Raw genomic sequence first — 23,623 nt, forward strand, 5'->3', positions numbered from 1 at the left:
AACTGTCTAAGGCTTTTTTGAGGCTATGTTTTATAATACATTGTCTATGAAAGGGATGAAAAAACAACAAAAAACTATTTTGTGTCTTCATGCTTCACCACTTTGTTATTGTGTTTAAGTATATTTTTTTATTCACATTTTATCAATCTTTGACCACATTCAGTGCTCACTCCAAATGGGGGAGCTCCAAGAGCATAGTTAACTGTTAATAAGTACATAATAAAGGATTTGTTAACCTTAATAAGGCACTGCTCTCACTTTAGATCCAGCTGCTGCAAAAAGCAAAGTTGGCTGTCAATAATTGCATAGTTAACTGCCAATAAACACATAATAAAGTATGTATTAATCTTGATAAAGCAACAAAAAATACTAGATAAGGTTCAACAATCGCATAGGTAAGTAAGTTAAACTCAGTGAATGTATTTGTAATGCTTTTATAAGCAAATACAAGTCTATTTGGTCTTATTAATGTATAATAATATAAAGAAGCATCTTTTAAGGACTTATAAAGGCCTTACAACTTAATAACTAGCACTTATAACAAGGACATTAATATAAGATACATCGTTTCTCAACGGGGTAAAGGAGTTGAGATTTACCAGCTTACCTTTGTTCCACAGGGGCCTCAAGGGAAGAAAGGGATGCAGGGCTTACCTGGAAACGACGGGCCCCCAGTAAGTACATGTTTGAGCTCGTGTATATCAGAGGAGTCTTATTGACATGATGCATTACTTTTTCCCTTATCCTAATCTTGTCATCACATCTATGTGCCTAACTAGAGATACTGTCCTCTTGTCAATAGGGTCACCCTGGCAGAGAAGGCACTCCAGGTGAAAAAGGACTGCCGGTAGGTCTGCTGGTGTTTGTGTACAATGAATGCATGTTGTGTTATTGTTGCAGTTAACTAGAAGGTATGAAGGAGCAGTTTGGCAGTGTGGGAGGTTTGCTTACTTGTTATCTTGCCAAGACTCCCAGCTCTCTGTAAAAAACACAATTTGTCATTTTGACTGATTTAACAAACATGTTTTAACCTGTTACTTTGTGAGTTGAAGAGGTGCTGGTAGGTGGATTTGGTTACGCTTCAGTGGGGCCAAGGTAGCTGTTTCCCCCTGTTTTCCCAGTCTAAAGTCAGACTTTTAGACTTCTGTTGTCCATCAAAGGAAAAAATTATTTGCAGAAGTGGGTACAAACACAATACTGTCCAAGAGGAGATGGGACATCAAAGCATACAACCAGATCTGTATGTTAAAAGAAAAGCAATCCAGTGGAGTGGTAGCAACAATAAAGTCCTGCTGAGCTCACTTTATGTCCTTTGTTTCCTGGCAGACCTGCTGCAGTAAAGGTTTTAGAGCAAATTAAGTGCATTTATTATACTTGGAGCATGGGAAAATTCAAACCTATTGCTGTTCGCACTGAAGAGCCGGTCTAGGTGCTAAGCTAAACAAAGCATCATATTCAATGGACGGATATGATAGTGCTATCAGTCTGCTCATTTAACTTGCAACAAGAAAACAAATAAGCATTTTTCCCAAAATGTATAACTGTTCCTTTAATGTTTGTGTGTTCATTTGTAGGGTCCTCTGGGAGTGCAGGGGCCTGTTGGATATCCTGGACAACGAGGAGTAAAGGTAAGAAATGCAAAGGTGAAATATTCCTGCTGTGTGGCTCTGGTTTTACTGATCCTCTGGTTTTAATATCACATGGTTTATTTCTTGGCCCATTATTGGTTGAGAAAATAATATTCAATAAAATGAAAGAATAACATGCACAGTATGACTGTCTGAAAATAAGGCTGTAGAAAAGTTAACTTTTTCCAGGCCAAATAATTCAGCAGATCATTATTGTTCTCACCGATAACAGTCAGGTTTAACGGCAAAGCACGGCAGCAGTTTGATATGCTTGCCCCTCATTAAGATGCCTTGAACAGCCAGCGATATTATGTAATGTGTTTTCTGTTTTGATCTTGACTTCCAGTTTGTTTTCCCTCTCCTGTTTCACAGGGAGCAGATGGAATCAGAGGATTAAAGGGAAGCAAAGGTGAAAAGGTGAGATAAACACAAACATGTTAGAGTCTGTGCACACTGGGGATGTTTTGTTGTCTGAAAATATTGCATTACCTCCAGAGATCAACTGCAGTATGCATGCTGTTTGTCACTACCATCTGTGACTTCATCTAGTCTGGTAAACTGGATGTTCACTCTCCTCCATTTCATTCTGCCTGCAGGGAGAGGATGGTTTCCCAGGGGCCAAAGGGGAGATGGGAGCGAAGGGGGACGTTGGAGACAACGGAGCTCCAGGTGGCCGAGGAGAAGATGGGCCTGAGGGGCCAAAAGGCCAGCTGGGTCCACAAGGAGATGGTGGCCCTTCTGGTACTTCGGGAGAGAAGGTACATAGCTAGGCTAGCATGTGGAATGCTAATCAATATTGATCAATATTGATACTAAAAACACCATATCTTGTTTTTAGGGTAAACTTGGAGTTCCTGGGTTGCCAGGATATCCGGGACGACAGGGGCCGAAGGTAAAATGATCAATGATTTAATGAATGTAAAGATATTACTGATATTGTGGATATCGTTCAAACAAAGTGAATATGTGTTCCTTCCTACTCCTCAGGGTTCTGATGGGTTTCCTGGTGTACTGGGAACTGGAGGAGAGAAAGGGAAGAAAGTGAGTAGAAGAGTGTTTAAAATAATGATGATATTATGTCTGGAAATCATATTCTTCCATTAAAAGCTCTGTCTCTCGTTGTATTACTCAGGGTCCTGCAGGACAACCAGGAGGTGCAGGCCAGAGGGGTCCAAATGTGAGTGCTGTGTCTAAAAACATTCCCAAGTTCAGTAGGTAATGACTTGTACAGAGGGTGAGATGTTTGTGGTGAGTCAGATGATGAGGGATAGAGAGCTGAAGTCCAGCCCCCTCCATTAGCTTTTGTTTTCTTGTGGAGGGACTCTTTGATTGTTTTTTCTGCGAGCTAAAACATGGCTTTAACAGTGTACTAAAGAGTTAAAGTATATTGTTTGCTGTTGAATTCAAATTGTCAGTTTATTGTATCTGGATTAAAATGACAGAGATCAAATTTACTACCCAGTGCACAAGTACATACCTATTTAGATAAGGTACGAGTTTAACATCACTACACTGCTGCTTTACATTCTGCAGGTATAATTAATTATCTTATAGTAATAATGGATCAGGTGATATTGTGTATTGCATTGAAGGTTTCGATTTACTGTGCTGACCTCGTAGTGTTGTTGTCGGCCGCAGTAGGCAGTTGTTTTTTAATTAAAGCTTCAAAGACAATGTGGAGACCAGAAACAGAGCTAGAAGAGAGTGAATGTTGGACTTAAATAGTCAAGTGGCTTGGAAAGATGATTGTAAATGAATGTTAATGTTGCTCTTTTGGATGTGTAAGTAAGCAACTGCTTGTTGTGTTTGCAACTTGTTTCCTCTTCCCCCAAATTACCAAAACAATCATGGAACAATTTATATTTTTCAAGACTTTTCTCAATATACCTGAGATATGGTGTTTATGTTAGACTTCATCATTGTGTACATCACCTTAAAATCACAATGCTCCTGTAAGTTCTCTGTATAGTGAGTCACCGGACACCTTCTGTCGGGTCAGTACAAGTCCATGGCTGTCCTGGGTTTGGTCTCACTCATGTTTCTTCTACAACAGGGTGCACGAGGTTCCAGAGGGGCTAAAGGGCCTACAGGAAAATCAGGAGAAAAGGTCAGCTGACTCTCCTCTCAGCCAATAGTAACATCCTGTCAGTCATTGTTGACGGCTGAATTTTACACTTTAAGCTGTGCTTTACCAGTTAAATCCATCACCACCTCCATGTTCTTCCTCCCTCTTCCATTTTCATAGGGCGCCTCAGGACATGATGGGCCGTCAGGATCTCCTGGAGAGAGGGTAAGACAAATACTTTCAATATTCGAAATTGATTTATTGATCAGTTGACTGATCGCCTGTTACATTGAATGGTTATGTTGTTTTAGGGACCTCAAGGGCCGCAAGGAAGGAATGGAGAGCCAGGACCTAAAGGATCCAGCGTGAGTTGTGACAAAACAGACTTTCACACACAGAGACACAAATTTAGAATGAATAAATCAGTCCTGGTATTTATTTCAGGATGTGTATATGTGCTGGAAATCTTTGAAAACACTTGTCATAGTGGTGTTCTCAAGGTTTGAAAATGCTTAAATTTTGGATAAAGCTTGTTTTAAGTCCATTACTTTAATATTAATAACTACATAGGATGTCAAGTCTAGAGACGGGCGACACATTATGAAACATGAACCTTTTTGTGTCTTCCTTAAATTTGTCACTTTCTACGATCACAAACAAACAAAAACACACACGAGAGACACATTTGATATCAAAGAAAACTGTTTAAAAGCAAGGGTAAACAGGAAGGTCGCTAACTAGATTAGATGTAATTTACCACAGATGTAACTTGCAGAAAAAACTTGAAATCCAGACTAAAACCTGAAAGTTATTTAGAGGAAAAAGAAGTGACAAGAATATGTATCTACAGCCCTTCACAGTGAAAGCACAATCTTAGAAGAATAGATTTTCTATGGGATCCAAGCCTGAGCAAACAGATGAGTTTGACCTCTAAGTCAGTATTCGATTTTAGCAGATAACAGGTCCCTGAAACAATGTGTGAAAGGTTGAGTGGCAGGGATTGCCATTGTAAAATATATATAGATATGTTTTGTATTTTGGCTTGGCTGGCGGTGGTATTTTGTTGTTGTGCCAATATTTCATACTGCTTCAGGTGTTGTACTTTGTCATTTTCTGTCTGGCTGAGAACGCACCGGAAAAGAAATCCGAGTCAAAGGCTGCTATGAATCACCGACAGTGGCCTGCAGGGGACAGTTCCCGACTTTGCATTTGAATATTTGACAGCTCAATGAATAAAATTCTGGCAGAGTGAAATCTAACAACAGTACTCGCAGACCATTTTTCCCCCTCATCTTTAAACTTTACATGAACACTGCAGGTCAGTTTTATCCTGAGCTTCACTTTATGTCTTATCTTGGCATTTGTGTTTGTGTTTGTGTGGTTCTGTATGCATGCGTGTATGTGCGTTTGTAGGGTCCAGCTGGGAAGGACGGACTTCCAGGTCACCCAGGTCAAAGAGGAGAGCCGGTGAGTGAGGTCAAATTTCACAGTTTTGAAAGGGTCATCAGTAACTGCACACGCACACACACACACACACACACACACACCAGAATATGTTTTCTACCCATCTCTTTCTGTGACTGCAGGGATTCCAAGGGAAGACGGGACCTCCAGGACCCATGGGTGTTGTGGGACCACAGGTGAGTTCTGTTATTAAATGCTTCTCCTGCCTTGTGCTTTGTGTCTGTATTGGTGTGATTAACCCCATCACTTACGTGTGATTCAGGGCAAATCAGGAGAATCTGGTCCAACAGGGGACCGCGGTCACCCAGGGGCACCAGGTGTACCTGGAGAGCATGGTTTACCTGGGGCTGCTGGGAAAGAAGGTGGAAAGGTGAGTGCACACAGTCAATCACACATAAACACTGATCATTGTCATCTCATACATGTTTTTATTGTGCAATGTTTTGTGTGTGATTTTTAGGGTGATCCAGGTTTACCTGGGACATCTGGGAAGAACGGTCCTGCAGGACTGAAAGGGTTCAGGGGGAGCAGAGGAGCCACTGGAATCATGGTAACACACGCATGAATATACACACACCATACTCCCCACAAACTACTGAATTTATTAATATTTTGACTGATCATAAGCTACATTGTTTTTAAATTGTGTATGATCTTTCCAGGGACCTCCCGGTCTGAAAGGAGGATCAGGACCTAATGGAGCCTCGGGAGCTATAGTGAGTTACAGAGAATCGTTTTGGTTACTTCTGGTTCAGGAGGGGCTTGTCTGTTTTTTTGTTTATGAAATGTATGAAAATGTTGTATTAAGTCCAGTGAGACTGGTCATTTAATTTCAACTGAACAAATTCACATCAAACATTTGCAGGGATGTCTTATAATTGAAACAGATATCAAACATCATTATGATTCCAGCATTTTTCTATGCATCTTTTCTTCTAATTGCCAACGAGTTCATGGATCGACTTGTCCTCTTATCTCTAGGGGTCGACAGGTGAGAGGGGCCCTTCAGGTCCAGCAGGAGCCATCGGACAACCTGGTCGGGCCGGAGCAATCGGAGGACCTGGACCAATGGGAGAGAAGGGCGAACCTGTAATTACATCTTATTTGTGGTTCTTTTATTATGTCTTCCTCTATTAACTTCATTAACACTCTTTCATACTTACATTTATACAACATTTTAATCAATATCGATGGAAAGAAAACCACATAGGAAATATCTATTAGGATAAGTCGTTTCTTAATGTTTGTTATCTTTGTATCAAGCTTGAATGCAGAATGACACTTATTAATGTTTTCCAGGGAGAGAAAGGTCCGATAGGACCAGCTGGTCAAGATGGAGAACAGGGACCTGTGGGGATGCCTGGGGCTACGGGCCCGGCAGGACCTCCAGGAGATGACGGGGATAAGGTAAAGTGTGGGTCTGTGAGTGAGTGAGAGTGAGAGATTGTGTCTGTTTGTACTGTTGCCATAAATTGCGTATCCTCTGTGTGTGTCTACAGGGAGAGCAGGGAGAATCCGGACAGAAAGGCAGCAAAGGAGACAAAGGGGAAGCAGTGAGTCTTGAGCTGGAGAACTATATCGACATGGCAACATGGACTGTATGCTATAACTATGTCTCAATGTCCTTCTCTCTCTCTCTCCATAGGGCCCTTCAGGCCCAGCTGGCACTCAAGGTCTCATTGGACAGCCTGGACTTCCGGTCAGTCTTGCACTTCTCTTTGTATTCGCTTTGTCTTTGTTAACTGTCTCAAAAACTAAAAGACGCATGAGTAGGCAAAAAGTCCAAATGATAAAAGCATTTTGTTATCAATCCTGCCTTTCTGCCAGATATATCAAACAACACACATCATTTAAAAGTCATTGACACTCCTCACTCTCCTGTGTGTACCAGGGTGTAGATGGACTGGTGGGTCCCCGAGGTCAGCAGGGCATGTACGGTCCGAAAGGAGATGAGGGACTACGCGGCTTCAAGGGCGGTAGAGGACCAATGGGATTACAGGTGAGATTTGTTCAGCAGTCAGGGCGCAGATTATAGATTATTCAGTCATGTCTTCTGAATAGAGAGAGAAAAGTTGGAGCTGCTTACTTTATTCCTCTAATCCTCTGTGTGTTTTAGGGCATGCCTGGTCTGCCAGGAGAGAAGGGTGAGAGTGGACATGTGGGACTCATGGTGAGCTTAAATCCTGTTCAAACACCTGTCCCATAGTTACATCTCATGTTTCCTTCATTTACACAAATTAATAAAATGCTGTTATTTCTCCCACATTACAAAACTGATTTTAGGGTCCTCCTGGTCAACAAGGCCCCACTGGCCCTCAAGGACCTGTTGGTGGACTGGTAAGTCTCACAGTAATATCTATGCATCCTCAGTTAGTCAACCACCTGTTTAGATTTCTGAAGAAACACTGTGATCTCCTCTGTCTTGTGCAGGGACCCACTGGCCGACCTGGGATGATAGGAACAGCAGGTGTTGTTGGAGAGAAGGTGAAGAAATTGATAGTTTTTGCAAACAGGATGTATAAAACAAACTGTGTCTGGATTTCTTACATACTAGTTTCTGTCTCTCTCAGGGGGAGGATGGCGAGGCAGGTGACCCCGGTTCAGTCGGAGTTCCAGGAAGGCTGGTGAGTGTGTTTGCTTTCTTTTGATCAAATACATCTTCAAATGTGCTCCCACTGTCTTCAGTTTTAAAGCTTCTCTGCTGCAGCCCTTTTAATTGCTCACTCTGTTCCTCTACTACTTCAGGGAGAAAAAGGAGACCAGGGAGAGAAGGGAGATACAGGCCTTCCCGGAGCAGCTGGTCCTGCAGGAGCCAGGGGCCCCACAGGGGAGGATGGAGCCAAGGGCAATGCTGTAAGAAACATAGCAAAAACCCTGTCTTTAATATTGTGCTGCTATTTACTGCACAATACAATGCAACACCAAACTATAGTTCGAACCTGCATCATACTGTACAATGCACTTTCCTTTAATTTTCTTGTACTGTAACATATTTACTCTACACTGCCCTAGAAAGGCTAAACTCAGTGATCACATGTTTGGTTAGAATGTAAAAGCTACAGTAAGCACTGAATCTGATATTTTGATGCCTGTTTGTATGATGTGAAAACTATTATGCCAGGAAATATTTTAATTCTGCCACAAAACTAGACTTAAAATCTACAAAATAAGAGTTAAAAGCCAAAGCAAACCACAGTATCTGCACTCTGGCTTTGGACATCTTCAGACACTTGAAGCTGTTGTTGCAGTCCATCACAGTATCCTTCTAATGAACTGACATATTTGAAATTTAACTTGGTATTTTATATAACTAAATAAGGCTATAGCTACAACCGTAGCTCTGACTCTCTCTCTCTCTATATGTGTGTTCAGGGTCCTATTGGTCTTACTGGGGATCTCGGACAGCAGGGAGAAGCTGGAATCAATGTGAGTGCCTGGTCTTTCTCTTTACCTTCCTCTTTCTCTTCTTCACATACTTGTATCAACATTAGCACATCGCTATGTATTCAGGTTTCATGATGCCACAAAGATGTCTTTAACTATTTTCTTCTACCAACCATTTTTCTTTCCTCTTTAGGGTGTGGATGGTCTGTCAGGGTCTAAAGGAGACACAGGAGAACCTGGGAAATCTGTAAGTAAAATTAGATTCTTTCATTCATAAAACATGAAAGATGCTGTCATCATACTGGCTGTATAACAGTTTCTTTATATTTCTTAGGGGCCACCAGGAGCCGCAGGAGAACCTGGACCTTCTGGACCTCCAGGCCGAAGGGTTTGTGTGTTTTTGTTTACACGTGTCGGTGCTTGCATGCACCTTTGATGCACTCAGAATCCTCATTTTCTATTTGATTAAGTACAAATTGAACCCTCTAACCCCAGTAGGATGGAGTTGAGGGTATTTTTCTTAATGCATTCTCTGTGTGAGTGTGTGAGTGTGTGTTTGTGCATCAGTGCATCCGTATGACAGATTCAGGTTAAAATGTTTTAAAATGCTGTTCTTCAGGGCCACTTGGGAAAACCAGGGAAGGAAGGAAAGGCAGGACTGAAAGGAGCGAAGGTGAGAGTTAGAAACAATTCTTTGAATAATAACATCTGAACGCTCACGGCTTCTGAAGGTCACCCTGCTCTTTGTCTGTACCAGGGTGCTCCCGGTTTTGAGGGTCCCATAGGGAAGACAGGACCTGTAGGTGCCCAAGGACACCCTGGGAAGTCTGGTCCTCAAGGTTTAAGAGGGATCCCCGGCCCTGCAGTAGGTCACAGACTTGAGATTGAAGCAGTGGAAGTGGAGCATAAAAAAGATAGAGGTTTAATTATTTCTGTCTGTGTGTGTTTCTCTCAGGGTGAGCAGGGTTTAAATGGACCCCCTGGCCAGTCAGGACCTCCAGGTCCCATGGTAAGATGACTGATCAAATGAAGTAGATAAAAAGAAAAATACTATTGCAGATGATATTAAGAGAGAATAGTAATGATTTTGTTGACATTTTATGGAGTATTAAAACGTAAATTAATCTTCGCAGGGTCCACCAGGATTACCTGGACTAAAGGGAGACCATGGCAAGAAGGGAGACAAGGTGCGTGCATGAAAACATACGTACATAAACATTCACTCTGACCTTGGTTTGACTTTGACCCTAAGCTCATTGGCGTCATCTCTGCAGGGTCATGGTGGTCTAATAGGTCTGATCGGGCCACCAGGAGACATTGGAGAGAAGGGCGACCGAGGACTGCCAGGAAACCAGGGACAGTCGGGTCCAAAAGGAGATGAGGTGATGAAAAAACACACAAACAGATAAACACAACCTGGATTACAAACCAGGCAAAGAAGGAAACCTGTACAAAATTCAGTTGAATTGCGTACTGTGGTTTTGTTGTTGACATTTTTTAATTCTTCTTTAAAAAAGAATCAAGAATCAAATTTGTGACACTTCTTGTCCTTGTTGCAAGTTATCGTTCAGATTGAGGCCTGATTTACATGCATAAGCAATGTGCCGAGTGGACAATGCTGATTACAACAAGGAGAAAGAAGATCTTCTCATGGGGACCCAACAACAACAAGGAATTTTGTTGTAGTTACCTTCAGCAGATCTACTTTCTGTCTCTGCCTTGACAGTTTTGTTTCTTTCGTGTTTGATATCAGGGTGCAGGTGGTCCACCAGGTCCCCACGGTCCCCCTGGCCCCACTGGTCTGTCTGTGAGTATACAAGATAATCTTGACAGTACAGTACACAAAAATATACATCACCATTATTATCATCTGGGTCAATGGGATTTTGTTCTCAGCTTTAATTCTTTGTCTCTCTCACAGGGTGCTATTGGTCCAAAGGGCTCTAAAGGAAACCAGGTAACTGTGAAACTGTCTTATTGAATAAGTGAGAGTTGGAGTTGGAGCCTTATTCCACTCTAAACTGGTCCCTTTGCTTTGTGTGTATTTAGGGTCCAATTGGTCCCAGAGGAGACAATGGGCCTGCAGGACCTCCGGGACCACCAGTGAGTTCTGCTGTAGATTCAACACCCATACAACTGTTAATACCTCACAACTAACTGTAAACTATTAATCTATGGATCTGCTCTCATCACCTGTTTCTCCTCTCCTCTCTTCTCCTCAGGGATCACCAGCAATTGGGATGTCCCCTCTACCAGAGCGGGGACGGAGGAGGAGGAACCACAACTCTGTGGATGGTGCTGCGCTTGAAGAGGAGGAGGAGGAGAAGGTGACAGATGGAGGCGAGGAGGAAAGGATGCAGAGGGACCAGGAGGAGCAGAACGGTTTGATGAAGGAGAAGGAGGGCCAGGGCATGGAGGAAGTATTTGCATCTCTGTCCTCTATGAAAGTAGAGGTGGAAGGTCTGCGCAACCCACAAGGAACGTACCACAGCCCTGCCCGCACCTGCAAAGAGCTCTGGCTCCTCAGCCCCGGGCTCCCGAACGGTACTTTATCAGTTTGTGTGTCCTGACATTTTATTATCACAGCTGTCTGCCTGCATATCCTTATCTATATCTGTGTGATGTTTCTCTGGTGTTTTTGTTGTTGACAGATATATTACCCTTGTGTCTCTTTGATCCCTCTATCCTCCTCTCTGTTTTTCTGCCTCTAAAGGTGAGTACTGGATAGATCCAAACCAGGGTTGCCATAGAGACTCCTTCAAGGTGTTTTGCAACTTCACTGCACAAGGAGAGACATGTCTGTACCCTGACAAGAAGTTCCAGTCGGTTAGTTTTCATGCAGAAAAACACACAAAGACACACTAAACCTATAAATAAGCATTTGATAAAATGTTCAAAGCTAACAGGAGCCTTTGCCAAAAGCTGAATGACTTATCAGAAAGAGATGAAACATGAGTCATCATTTGTGTGTTGATTGAGTGAACTTGAGGCTGATTTGTTTCTTTTTTTTTTCTTTGGTTTTCCATCAGGTGAAGTTAGCAGCCTGGAAAGGGGAAAGGTCTGGCACCTGGTACAGTAAATTCAGGAAAGGAAAACAGGTATAATGTGATGGTTGTGCATGCTTTTGATTTGTGCCAATGTGTGTGTCATGGAAGAGAAAATCACAGTTATCAACAGTGCTGCAAATGTGGGACATTTGATTGCATGCTAATTAACAGGTATTTGTCAGTTACAGAAAGGCACTGAGCATTTCAACTAAGTTTTCATTTTCAAAGCAGCATTTAAAACATTTGGCAGACACTATTTACAAAACTGTTCAGTTTGTATTATTTAGCCCGAAACCATCAGATCAACTGAAGAGATCTGGCAGCAATCAGATCGTATCAGAGCTGCTACAGGGGGGAAAGTTTTCTGTCTGACTAACAGGTTTCAGCTTATTTTCTAGTGCAGCAGAAAGTCATTTTTCTCTTTTATAGAAAGGACAACGTCACTAACTGTAATGATAAATGACGAGGGGTTCATTGATGGGTAGGAGTAAAGTTCCCGTCCTCTACAGCGTAGACTAGAGGTTTGAACCTCGAGTGTTCTTCCCACTGACGCTTTTGGCTGCGCCAAATCAAACCAAGCCATGGAGATTTGTTTTTCCATGAATGGTTTTACCACGCCAAGTAGAGCCAAAGTCATGCCCCCAGATGGACCGTCTTCGAAGTAGACCCGAAGCAAGCCCAACCCGCCTCCAAGTGGGCTGTGTGGTGGGACGCAACTTGTGTCTGTGTTCAGTTCTCAGTAATTTTGAATCTCTGTGGTTTGAAGTTTCTCTCCTGTTTTAACCTCATTTAACTGTTATGTAACTACTGGTGAAAATGCAACATTTCCTGATTTTTGCTTCATAACAAAAGCTTTTAAATAACTAAATAACAGAGGGCTTTAAAATGAAGAATTTATAGGAACTAAAAATTATTTAAGATTGAATTAGTGGAGCTTTGTTAGCAGAGCAGGAAAAGTTCTTACAGTGGCTCCTTTGACCACCACACAAGGCAAACGTGTCATCAGTCAAAGACACACCTGTTGTAATGGAAATCCCTGCCACACCCGGCCAATGTGCCGAATCAAACCAACTCAAGCCAAGCCAGAACGTGTATGGAGAAACTCCACTGGTGGTGGTGCAGTCAGCTTGGTCATGTGTTCTTACCAACAAAACTGTCTATACAAAGACAGGTAGCAGGTCAGGGGTCGTCTTTGTTGCTTCACTGCAAAAGAAATGTTACAGTTAGCGCTTGTTACAGCAGATGAGTCACAATTACCACAATAAAATCCTCCACTTATCAAGGTTAGTGAAAAAAGCTTGCAGTTCCCACCAGAGCAGACAAAGTGTTATTTAAAGAGTGGAGACTGGTGGAAGTCTGCCCGTGAAGATGGAGATGCAGTCTGCCGTCCAGAATTCTCCTAGGGCTTCCTGAGGAGCACACTAAATGCTCTTGGTGAGTTCTGGCAAGGAGTTCTGTGTGAAGATGGCTCTGGGCGAGGAGTAGATTAGAAATGTGTTGCTCTGGCAAAAGGAGAAAAACAGGTGCTGGTCCCCTCTGGAGTTTATAAGCTTTAAAAATATTTTTAAAAAATAAGCCAGAGGTTGTGGCCTTGAAAAACGTGCCCTCATAAAGACAACTGCATCAACAAGTGTGACAGAGGCTCACAAAAAAACTTAACAGTGATGGTGATAATTAACATCTTCATTATAATCAGGTTTTGACAAAAGCTGTCATTTGGCATTGAACCTTGTTTCAAAAGTGATCTTGCAGCTTCACAACCCCTTTTCATGAGAAGCAGGCTTTGTTTTTGGGTAAAGCAGAGTATCCACACACTGAATCATAGCTCCTGAACTTTATTAGACTAAACATGTATTGTTTCATTATTCATCCTGTATCTGTTTCAGATCCTCAGATTGCGGTGTTTATACCTTTCTTTACCATCATTTTCTAGTGAGCGAGGTTGTGTGCAAATTGTTTTTATCATGCAGTTCCCATTCAAATCTATGCATCAATTTTCCTAGTGGCATAGCTTTAGGGACCCCTTTGGTCCCGACTGAAACATCTCAACAAATACTGGATGGGTTGCATTAAAGTTTCTTACAGACATTCATGGTCTTCAGAGGATAAATCCCTCTAAGACTCTGTGTCTTATGCCACCAGAAGGTTGACAGTTTTGTTTTTTTAATTAAATGTCTCAGCAATATTGGATCATTTACCTTGCAGTATGGTACAAACATTCATATTGCTGTGTGCGGGTGTGTATGAGGCAGCAAGTAAACGAACCCAAATGCAGACAGCTGGGCACACAGACACAATTTAGTGATTTATTGGCAAAGGGATTATACATAAGCCTTCAGACACGGGTAGCAAGTCCAAACAGAAGTAGTTGAAAATCCCCAGATTAACCTGAACGGGGCAGGTAAAGGGTAAAGGCAGGTAGGTACAGAAAGAGCTCAGGTTCAGGTTCAGGTGGCTGGAAAGCAGAAGTACAAAGCAACATTTACAATCTGGCACCAGATTTGGCTGGTATACTGACAGGGTGACTCGGGGATTGAGACGCAGGTGTTGGAGTCAGGTGACCAGGATTGATAGGGAGAGTCTGAGGGCATCTGGTGGGCAGGTGGAGAATTGCAGTTAAGCGTGAGAACGATGCAGGGGATTTGCATTTTTAAATTTAGGCGTGATAAAAAACACAATTAACAATACACACCTACCTTTCTGTGTACTACCTGTATGTTTATGTGTGTGTGTTATTCTGGTGTTTTTCCTCCAGTTTTCCTACTCCGGGTCGGACAGCATTCCAGTTCACGTGGTCCAGTTGACTTTCCTGCAGCTGCTAAGCGCGACAGCCAAGCAGACCTTCACCTACCACTGCCTCAACTCCGCCGCCTGGCTGCACACCGCCACCTTCAGCCACGAGCATGCACTCCGCTTCAGAGGCAGCAACGGGGAGGAGCTGACGCATGAGAACGCACATTACATCAGTGCGCTGTACGACGGGTGTCAGGTGAGTAACACAGATATAAATTTGAGTGTGAACATTTAGGCAAATCATATTTCTGAGTGTTCGATCGTGTTTCTCTCTCTGCCGTAGACACGCTCAGGGCAAGAGAGGACAGTGTTGGAATTTGATGCTCCGCTGTCCACCACGCTCCCCATCCTCGACGTGGCTGTGTCCGATTTTGGGAAGGGGAACCAGAAGTTTGGTTTCCAAGTCGGCCCGGTCTGCTTCAACGGTTAACCAGGCCGGCGGGAACAGGAGTAATTTAATAGGAAAAAGAGCCATGGACACTTTTTACATGCAGGGAGAAAACTACATTCAAGACTTACCCGATGCAACATATTTATAAGTTGATTTACCTAAACCAGTGTTCCGTCATCTAAACTTTCATCTTTTATACAGACGTTCATTCACTCACACTTGATTCATGCATCATAAGATTCATCTCGTAAGTGACTCACAAAGCAGTTCACATGTACTCACTGTAAAAACCATTTCCTCCGTCACAAACATTTCTTCTAATGTCATTTCTCTTTGAAGGAGAGTGTGGTGCTATCACAGTTTCATCCATATCTGTTCATGCATTTATTGATCTGTGCACTCTATTCTCAGTTATACATACCCGTACATAAATCTCCAAACCGTATGAACAGTGAATCATCTTCAGAAATACAAAAATACCATATTTCAAAAACCTTCACCCACCATCTCCTGTGTTATCATCAAACCTCAATTTGTTGTGTTTATTTTTGTTCGTTGTTGTTGTCATATTGTTATTATAATTATCTATTATGTGATGTATATTGGAGTGTTATTCATCACGGTGCTATTATGTAGCTCCTCGCGGAGTACATTACAAAAGGGAACTGGGGCAGTGCATTTTGTTTTATATTGTGAAGCCATATTTTATATTTTTTCAACATAACAAACCAAACTGTGGTACATGATTGCCTCGAGGTCTTTCTATGCATAGTTGTGTGGGGACGTGACTGAGTAACATATTGTAATAAAAGTACATCGTGTACATTTAAGTTAATACGATGAGATTTAGTTTGATTGATTGCATTTTGTTAAACAAAGCCAACAGAAAGAAGACTTGAGGAGCAGAGAGATGAACCTTCAGCTGGAGCTCACTTCAGTGTGCTCTTCTCTGGTCTGCACTTTGATCTGTTTGTCCTTATAATCATGCTTCTCTTTTCTTACCATGGTAACGGGGTGGGTGACTACACTGGCTACAGTATAATGCATGTCAATTTTAAGCTATTTTTAGAAATGGTAATAACTGTCGGTCTACCACTACGACTGGCTGAAACTCTGACTGAAATATCTTGACTACTATTGGAAGGATTGCCATGAAAACTCACGGTCACCATGAACCCCACTGATTCAAGCGATCCCCATTTTCTTGAACGTCAGCGTAAGGTTGATATTATTTCATATTTTTGTTTTTTTCATTAAAAGTCTTAACAGCTATTGAATGGATTGTCATTAGGGGTGTCACAATTTCAATTCTGAACTGCAAAAAACAATCAAACATTCACTTTCAGTTATCAAAATCAAAATATACTCTCCCAATATTTTTTTTTCTCTCTTCACCTATTTGTGTACGTCTGCCTTGTGTCCACAGAAAAACAAAACCACTTGTATGTGCTTCTTCACACGCTGTTGTTGTAAAGTGACGTTTATTTTTTTGTGTGTGTTTAAATTTGTTCCCTATTCACTGGTGAAGAATTTTAATCTAGAAAGGCAATCAGTAGAGCGTATACCTCCGCCACGGCCTAACAGTCACATTTATCCACATCAGATTGTACTCTAATTGTAGATAGATGCCACCTAATTCCCTGATAAAGTAATGTTGTAAAACCGTGTCTCACAATGTTAAAGAAAGTAAGGAAAACTTCCTGGATCCAGATCTGCACCAGTTTTCATGTAAGCCTGCAACAAACCTACTAACAAACAGGCACGGCTGAAAACATAACCTCATTGGCGGAGGTAATAAATTAATTAGATTTGACGATATGGCCTCAGTGTGGTGCATTTCAAAGAGATATGGTGATTTCAACACACAATACCATGTAGCTGTTATCTCTTAAGAAGAAATCTTCAGGACTCCATTGTCAAAAAATGCAAAGTGGTTAAAATCCTTGAAATCTGGAGTCAACTCGAATTGTGGATTTGGAGAACCAGTACACCGCTAATTGTCATTAACTTTGGTATGTAACTGATGACTTCACATTTAATCTGCACACAGCCTGGAGTCAGAAGTCCGTCTGTAAGTTTATGATGTCACAACTTTACACTCGCTCCCCTCAGCCGTGCCACCAGTGCGGCTTTGGTTGCAAAAACACCTGCAGAGCTGATCTGTAAACGCAGCGGGTGGTGCCTGCTCAGGCCTGTGGGAGCCGACTAATCAGAGCAGACGGGGCTTTTTTAAGGAGAGGGTTAGGAAGAGAGACAGACACTGAAACTGAGTGTTCAGACAGGGTGAGGAGAGGTGCTGCAGCAACGGACAGAATGAGGAAAACGGTGTATGAACCTAAAAATGAGCATAATATGGGAACTTAAAGCACAAGTCTGCTAAACATCAGTATATTTGCATTGTCCTTGTGAGCATGCTAGCATGTAGCTGCGCCACAATGGCTGTCGACTATTGTTTCTACTATTAATAAGACATTTTATAGATGGTAATGGGGTGCTTGATGACGACATATTGCATGTCAATTAAAAGCAGTTTTTAAAAGACGTACATTTCGAAATATGTTGATGAAGGTTCTCTGCACTCGATATAGTGACATGACGATACACCTGGAATGGCCACATGAGCACCTTTATCCTGAATTGTCAAAAAATAAGTTCAATCCATTTAATGCCTCGTAATTGATCAGTAAAATCGTTTATTCGAGCAACTGAAGGCTAGTGGAGGGATGATAAAAATGAAATGTGCTCTGAGTTTCAGCTAAAAGGCCGGCAACTGCATTTTGAACCAACTCCAAGGGCAGTTTAAATTGTCAGGATGGCTTGAAATAAAGGCAATTACTATCTGTAAGACAACATATTTCAAAGAAAAAGTAAATAAGCCCTTGTGCGGCTTTTTAAAGTTACATTTCGGAGCTGGATGTCTTGCAGAGAGCTGATTTAGGGTTGGCATGAAGCCGGGGCCATCCCTCGATTGTGTGTGTGTAAATTATGCTCCTATTCTGTATTCACTGTGCCCTGCAGCCTGAGCATAAACCATTCATACCCTCTCTCCCTGCCTCAGTCCTCTCTTATTCACCTCTTTTGTTGACCCTTATCTCTTCTTCCCCCTCCTCCTGCTCCTCTCCCTGTCCTGACACATCTGCAGTACATCTAACACAGACATTTCCACTGATGCTGAAACTTTAATGAGGTGAGGCAGCTCATCCAGTAATGTTTAGCCGCCAATTTTCAGCCATGAAATATAGATGGCATGACATGAAAGTCAGTCCCATCGTCGCTAACTACACCCGGAGTGGGAGCAGGCATGGGGATCTGCATATTTGCACTCTTTGAGCTTCAACCCAACCTTTATCAGGGCAGCGTATCCAACACGGTTTAATATTTTATTCCTTCTCTGTCAGGGGACTTCGAGATACTGTGGATGTCAGTGTCCTCAGAGATAATGTGAAGTCCAGGAGGAAGGTAAAAGGAAGAAGCTTTATCTTTTCATTTTTTTGGAGCCACTGGCGGTTGGTGGTGTGGCTGACGATAGCCGTTATCTTGACGTTAGCCTCAATGTTTGGTCAGGAACGAGAGAAATATGAAGGAAACTACTGAATGGAAAGATATTTATATTATAGTTCTCTGAGTTAAAATAATAATTTGGCTCATTAGGTGCCAATAGTAACGATAAATAGGTCGAATTATTATTTTAAAATGTCCCTTTGCGAAAGATTAGCATGTAGCTAAACTAGCTAACTGAGAACGTTAGCATCCCCCCCCCAGAAGATGCTAGCAGTAGTGTTAGTTTAGGCACAGCTTAGCCTACAGCACCATAAGTGAAATACTCTAATATTTACAATATCGTTTGATAATATTTGGAAGTTTAATTAAAATAAAGTAAAATTATCCAGTTGAATTACTTTACAATAAATACCCCAAACAACTTTATAACTGAATGTTTTTTTGTAATGGCTGAAATGTGTCCACTGCAATTACTATAAAAAACTGTCAAGTGAACCGAAAATGACTTGCAGCCTCACATATTATTCATAGAAGTGCTGATACAATATGCAAAACATGTAAGGCTGCAATTCATTCTCATTGTCAGTTCGCCTGCTGGTTATTTTATTGATCAATCAGTTGTTTAATGTGTAAGATTGGGAAAATGCCTCTATACAAATTCATAATGCTGAAAATGTAATTGTTTCACCTTTAAAATGCACAAATGATACCCAGCCATATGCTTATGGTCCATTATTGGACTCTTAACATAACTGATGCTTTTTGATTGATTTACCCAGCGTGACTTCAGGAGGCCAAACTCAACTGTGCCTCTCACATGCAATCTGTCACTCGTGCACCCACACGGCTGTTAACAAAGTGTAATCCACTGCCTGTGTTGACGTAACACATAATCATCTTTTTCTCCTCCTCCTCCTCCTCTTACACCCCCTCTTTCACCTATGACAGTTGTCCTCTCCAGTTGGCGCCTGAGTGGCTCTCCTCAGCATGCAGCCAACACCAGGACTGTGTTCTTCTTCCACAGCCAGAGGGGATTCAGTCACTCCAGCCTGACCACTACACCAGTCCGTAACCCCAAGGCTAACTGAGGGCGGCGTACAGTCCCCAGTGGTCCCTGAAGTAGATGTCGGAGTCTCTGGGCGGTCACGGCGTGTCTTTTGTTTTTTTATGCTTGCGGTGAGACAAACCTGGGTTAAGAAGAGGGCGATGGGTCCACCTGAAGTCCTTTGGGTGCTACAGCTGCTGTTTACTCTCTGCTCGTGTCAGGTAAGAAGACACTGTGCCCTCGCCAACTTTTAGTCTCTGTGTTGGAGCGTGAAGTGTGTCACACAAGCCAGAATTACTGTAGCTTTCTAACTTTAGATCAGATGTACTGGGATAAAGTTGATGAAGAATTTATAACCTCGTCCTCTGGGGAAATAAAAGCCTCTCTTTGTCAGATGACGATTTTTCACTGTAAATATTGGGCTCGACTTCAGAGCGCAGAGAAAGTTTGGGGAGTAATACACACTTTGGCAGCACTTTTATTGGCTCCTTTATTTCCAATATTTAAAGCACGCATTTGTTTACACGTGAAACGCATTCATATCTCCCAAAACACACGTCTTGTTTAAAATGTATTAGATCTTTCTCAGCATTTTCTACAATGTGTCCAAAGAAATGAAATGCTTCATGAATGTGAGCATAAAAAGGATTAGATAAATAAATTTGCTGCCAGAGGAGTTCTTGCCAGCATCTTCCAAACACTTCCCCTCCAGTTACTCCTGAAACACAGTCTATAAATGTATTTAACCAGATTTTGTTCTCATCTTTATCTGTTATTGTGGGTTTTAATGTGCCTGGCTCATTGTTTTGGCTGATAATTTTGGGGTATTTTGGTCTTTTCTTTTTTTTTGCCGTATAAGAAAGCAATATTATTTCCTAAAAATGCAAAGAGGCAGCTACCTGAGTCAGTGACCATGAATTCCCTGAAGGTGTGTCACACTGCTCAGTTGTCATGTCAGCTCTATTGTGCCTCCCGTGTCCCAGACGACTGTGTTGCCCCTAAGTGCTGCTGATTGAAATATTCATGTAAGTTCAACGTATTCGCTGAAGGGCGTTTTATGTATAATCCATGTGTGTCCTGGGGGCTCTTCACTGAGACAAGAAAGCGTGAGCATGTAACCGCTGATGAGAACAAAGGCACGATAAAACATTTAGTGTTGTTTAGTTAAATTGTCAACACGTAATCGCTCGAGGCGTGAACCCGGGAACACCCGTGTTCTCCAGCAGCAGAGAGATGCTCGTCTTGTTATAGCACCATGAGAAGCACCTTCACACAATCAGCTGTTAACACCAATGTTATGTCGGAGGTCTTGAACACCCGAGGCCCTCTTAAATAGCTCAAAAAACAGCCTTAATATGGTGCGATAGCTTGATAATTCATGACTTTCCCTAATTTTATGAGACATGCTTGTACAGTAATCAACATTTTGAACTGATGTCAAGTAAAAATGACTTCTGTTTGGTGTCTATAGTTGTAAAACAGGGTTAAGTACATTTAATTTTAATACAGCACAATCTCTCTAAGTCCCACATTAGTCTATTTTAATTTCTGTTGTTGGATTTTTTTTTAACAGAAAATATGCATGAATGACTTTTTAACCAATATGCCACAGCTCCTGAAATATAAATCACAATAATTCTTTATTCGGTGTATTAAAGGGGCTTTGGGATTGTAGGATGAGTCGGTCGTGTCTCAAAGGAAGACTCAAAAATCAGCTTTAACTGTGCTTTATGATGATTTCTGGATTTTATCATCTTCATCGAATGTAGACGCCCAGTTTGTGTGCAAAGGGAATAGATACCACTTCAGTACTTTCCTACACATTTGGTTGTTATAAGGTCAGAACAAAACACAATCAACACAATAATCAAGCATTTCACTGGAGACAGAAGAAGATTCACAAATGGTAATTGTTTAGGTTTTGCTTGTATTTTTTTTCCAGACATAACTAAAAAATTATTTTCATTATAAATGAATCTAACAGATATCCCATTAGTTAATCATATTGGTTTATAAAATGTTTGGAAAAAAACAGTGAAAATCAGAAAAGACAAAAAAAACAAGCAAATTATCACAGTTCAAAAGCTGGAAAATGACTTCAGTGATTGATTAAAAAAATATTGTTACTTATAATAATTGCTTCAGCTCTAAAAAAACACATTTCAATCCACACTGATTCAAAACAGTCAGTAGATTCAATAAACAGCTCCATATAAAAAACATTTTCTGTGTCTTTGCAAAATGAATTGGCAGCGTCTATACCGTTTGCATTTTTGTAAACCTTCTGCAAAACCAGTCCAGACAATTACTATAGGCATATTCTTTATATGCTGAGTACAGTGTGTAGTATTGAAATGGAAACACTCCCACTCGCTCCTCTTCTGCTGCAGTCCCTGGACAGGTTGACACAAACACTACAAAATGCCGTATTGGCACACTGGCTGGGTTTTATTATGGGAATTTGTTGCTTCCATAGAAACGCTGCAGACGCAGATCAAACAAAACATTTTCAGAACATCTTGTACTTCGTCTCAAATTTTGATCAAATCCAGGGGGGGGAAACAGCTCGCGTACTGAGCATGAGGTTAGCGGGCATCGCAGGCCACATGGTGGCAGTGTTGCATCAGTTTGCAGTGCCAATGAAATATACACTTAACCCACACACACACACACAGATGCACACAGACCAGGGACAGGTCAGTCCAGAGCATTGTGCCTGCTTGTAGACGTTTGCATTTAATCAATATAAAGGAAAGTAGGAGGAAATGAACAGAATAAAAGAAATCAATGCGTTCAATAAAGATGAAAATGGAAAATAAGAGGACGGGGAAATAAGGAGAGAAGGGTTATGGGTTGGAAAATAGAATACAAAAGCAGGAAAAAAGGATAAATGTTTATTGAGATTGTGTCATTGTACTTGCTTGTTCATTCAAGCAAATACTGTTTAAGAGGGGAATATGTTCAGTTGATGAATGAAATGGAAGAATAGGTGAGAGCATGAGTGAGAGGGAGAGATGGAGGAGTGTGTCTGAGAGAGAGAGGGAGGGTGGAGGGAGAGGCAGAGAGTTAGTGGATAAATGAGAGAGCAGCGCTGGCTCAGCCACAGCGTCTTACTGCCAGGAGGAGGAAGGAGTCCAGGAAACACACACACAGCTCAGTAGGACCTAACCAGCTGTTTCCAGGAGCATCTCCTGCAGCCTGAGCTGAGCGCTGGATGTTTGGACCTTATGCGTCTTCATATGGAGGCATCTGAAGTGTCTTGTGCGCCAGGATTTATTCTCTAACCTGTAGCAGTGTAGGAGTGCAGACTTCAGCAGTGGGACGATCCCAGCTGTGTGTTTTTATCACAAAGCACCGACTTTGGATTGTGGAGCCGAAAAGTCTTGAGCGTGTGCACGTTTTACCAGCATGATTGCTGTCAACAGTTTGGACTGTGTGTGAGAGCCAGAGTTTCTGTGTGTGCGGTGTGTGAATGTGTGCGCGTTAGGATGAGTGTTCCCATGTTGAAGATTGGCGCGGTGCTCAGCACCATGGCTATGGTAACTAACTGGATGTCCCAGACTCTGCCATCGCTGGTTGGACTCAATGGAACCATCATCTCCCCTGATGGCACACATGAGCGGATCGTCAGTGTATGTACCCTGTTTATGTATTCTGAGTTATTTTTCCAAAACAAAAACAATTGCTTTGTTGTGATCAGAAGTTCATCTTTCACATTATCTGAAATTTGTAGGAGTCAGTTTACCAGCACAGATGTTTTTTTATCATTTTTCAGTGTACACTCACATGCTCCAGTCAGCTGTTTTGTACACATCAACACCCACTCGCTCAGATATAATTGCATAATCTCTCTAATGTAACACTCGTCGCATTTGATACATGAAATTGCTCCTTTTGAATTGCAGCGAAACACCTCGAAACACCTTGAACAGCAGGCTAATTTAGGGATCCACACATTCCTGAACATTTAGCCGACATGCAGCTGATGTTTGATCGATTCAAATTGGAGCAGAAAATAAACCACAAAGAAAAAAACACTCGCCGAAAATAGAGCAAAGCGTGATGCAAATATGAGGAATAAATAGCTCTGATATATAAATATATAACCGTTTCTGTCGATGTGAGTCATAAAGAAGAACGTGTACAGTATGCAGCCAATGCTACACACACGCACGCACGCACACACACACACACACACACACACACACACACACGCACACACACACACACACACGCACATGCACACACACACGCAGAGGGGTAATAAGATTGCTCGCTCTGTGACTTACTGGGGTGATATTTCTC

General features: G+C 41.8%; 2 protein-coding genes across 5 annotated transcripts in view; both read left to right on the forward strand.

The window, feature by feature from the left end:
• LOC311271490 (uncharacterized protein) overlaps nucleotides 1-15,372 on the forward strand; it is a 40,716-nt gene extending 25,344 nt beyond the window's left edge. For all 3 annotated transcript variants that reach the window (XM_084377186.1, XM_084377187.1, XM_084377185.1), the window contains 42 exons: nucleotides 621-674; nucleotides 803-847; nucleotides 1,575-1,628; nucleotides 2,001-2,045; nucleotides 2,225-2,386; nucleotides 2,467-2,520; nucleotides 2,616-2,669; nucleotides 2,761-2,805; nucleotides 3,682-3,735; nucleotides 3,874-3,918; nucleotides 4,005-4,058; nucleotides 5,107-5,160; nucleotides 5,280-5,333; nucleotides 5,420-5,527; nucleotides 5,618-5,707; nucleotides 5,820-5,873; nucleotides 6,139-6,246; nucleotides 6,457-6,564; nucleotides 6,657-6,710; nucleotides 6,803-6,856; nucleotides 7,049-7,156; nucleotides 7,274-7,327; nucleotides 7,441-7,494; nucleotides 7,588-7,641; nucleotides 7,728-7,781; nucleotides 7,903-8,010; nucleotides 8,530-8,583; nucleotides 8,735-8,788; nucleotides 8,876-8,929; nucleotides 9,161-9,214; nucleotides 9,299-9,406; nucleotides 9,497-9,550; nucleotides 9,675-9,728; nucleotides 9,816-9,923; nucleotides 10,295-10,348; nucleotides 10,463-10,498; nucleotides 10,591-10,644; nucleotides 10,764-11,085; nucleotides 11,255-11,367; nucleotides 11,571-11,639; nucleotides 14,344-14,577; nucleotides 14,665-15,372. In XM_084377186.1, the coding sequence (XP_084233312.1) occupies nucleotides 621-674; nucleotides 803-847; nucleotides 1,575-1,628; nucleotides 2,001-2,045; nucleotides 2,225-2,386; nucleotides 2,467-2,520; nucleotides 2,616-2,669; nucleotides 2,761-2,805; nucleotides 3,682-3,735; nucleotides 3,874-3,918; nucleotides 4,005-4,058; nucleotides 5,107-5,160; nucleotides 5,280-5,333; nucleotides 5,420-5,527; nucleotides 5,618-5,707; nucleotides 5,820-5,873; nucleotides 6,139-6,246; nucleotides 6,457-6,564; nucleotides 6,657-6,710; nucleotides 6,803-6,856; nucleotides 7,049-7,156; nucleotides 7,274-7,327; nucleotides 7,441-7,494; nucleotides 7,588-7,641; nucleotides 7,728-7,781; nucleotides 7,903-8,010; nucleotides 8,530-8,583; nucleotides 8,735-8,788; nucleotides 8,876-8,929; nucleotides 9,161-9,214; nucleotides 9,299-9,406; nucleotides 9,497-9,550; nucleotides 9,675-9,728; nucleotides 9,816-9,923; nucleotides 10,295-10,348; nucleotides 10,463-10,498; nucleotides 10,591-10,644; nucleotides 10,764-11,085; nucleotides 11,255-11,367; nucleotides 11,571-11,639; nucleotides 14,344-14,577; nucleotides 14,665-14,811 (3,351 nt within the window). In that variant the 3' untranslated portion in view covers nucleotides 14,812-15,372. The remainder of the gene's footprint in view (nucleotides 1-620; nucleotides 675-802; nucleotides 848-1,574; nucleotides 1,629-2,000; nucleotides 2,046-2,224; nucleotides 2,387-2,466; nucleotides 2,521-2,615; nucleotides 2,670-2,760; nucleotides 2,806-3,681; nucleotides 3,736-3,873; nucleotides 3,919-4,004; nucleotides 4,059-5,106; nucleotides 5,161-5,279; nucleotides 5,334-5,419; nucleotides 5,528-5,617; nucleotides 5,708-5,819; nucleotides 5,874-6,138; nucleotides 6,247-6,456; nucleotides 6,565-6,656; nucleotides 6,711-6,802; nucleotides 6,857-7,048; nucleotides 7,157-7,273; nucleotides 7,328-7,440; nucleotides 7,495-7,587; nucleotides 7,642-7,727; nucleotides 7,782-7,902; nucleotides 8,011-8,529; nucleotides 8,584-8,734; nucleotides 8,789-8,875; nucleotides 8,930-9,160; nucleotides 9,215-9,298; nucleotides 9,407-9,496; nucleotides 9,551-9,674; nucleotides 9,729-9,815; nucleotides 9,924-10,294; nucleotides 10,349-10,462; nucleotides 10,499-10,590; nucleotides 10,645-10,763; nucleotides 11,086-11,254; nucleotides 11,368-11,570; nucleotides 11,640-14,343; nucleotides 14,578-14,664) is intronic.
• Nucleotides 15,373-18,066: 2,694 nt separating this feature from the next.
• The window catches only part of LOC311272618 (noelin-2-like), a 32,990-nt gene continuing 27,433 nt past the window's right edge, over nucleotides 18,067-23,623 (forward strand). The window contains exons 1-2 of one of the 2 annotated variants that reach the window (XM_084379151.1): nucleotides 18,067-18,231; nucleotides 19,222-19,539. In XM_084379151.1, the coding sequence (XP_084235277.1) occupies nucleotides 19,441-19,539 (99 nt within the window). In that variant the 5' untranslated portion in view covers nucleotides 18,067-18,231; nucleotides 19,222-19,440. Of the gene's footprint in view, nucleotides 18,232-19,221; nucleotides 19,540-22,409; nucleotides 22,951-23,623 lie in introns of those variants that run through there. The other variant, XM_084379150.1, reaches the window with a different exon arrangement.

Source organism: Pagrus pagrus (genome assembly GCF_965226575.1).
Source record: "Pagrus pagrus genome assembly, chromosome: 2".
NCBI classification, from domain to species: Eukaryota; Metazoa; Chordata; class Actinopteri; order Spariformes; family Sparidae; genus Pagrus; species Pagrus pagrus.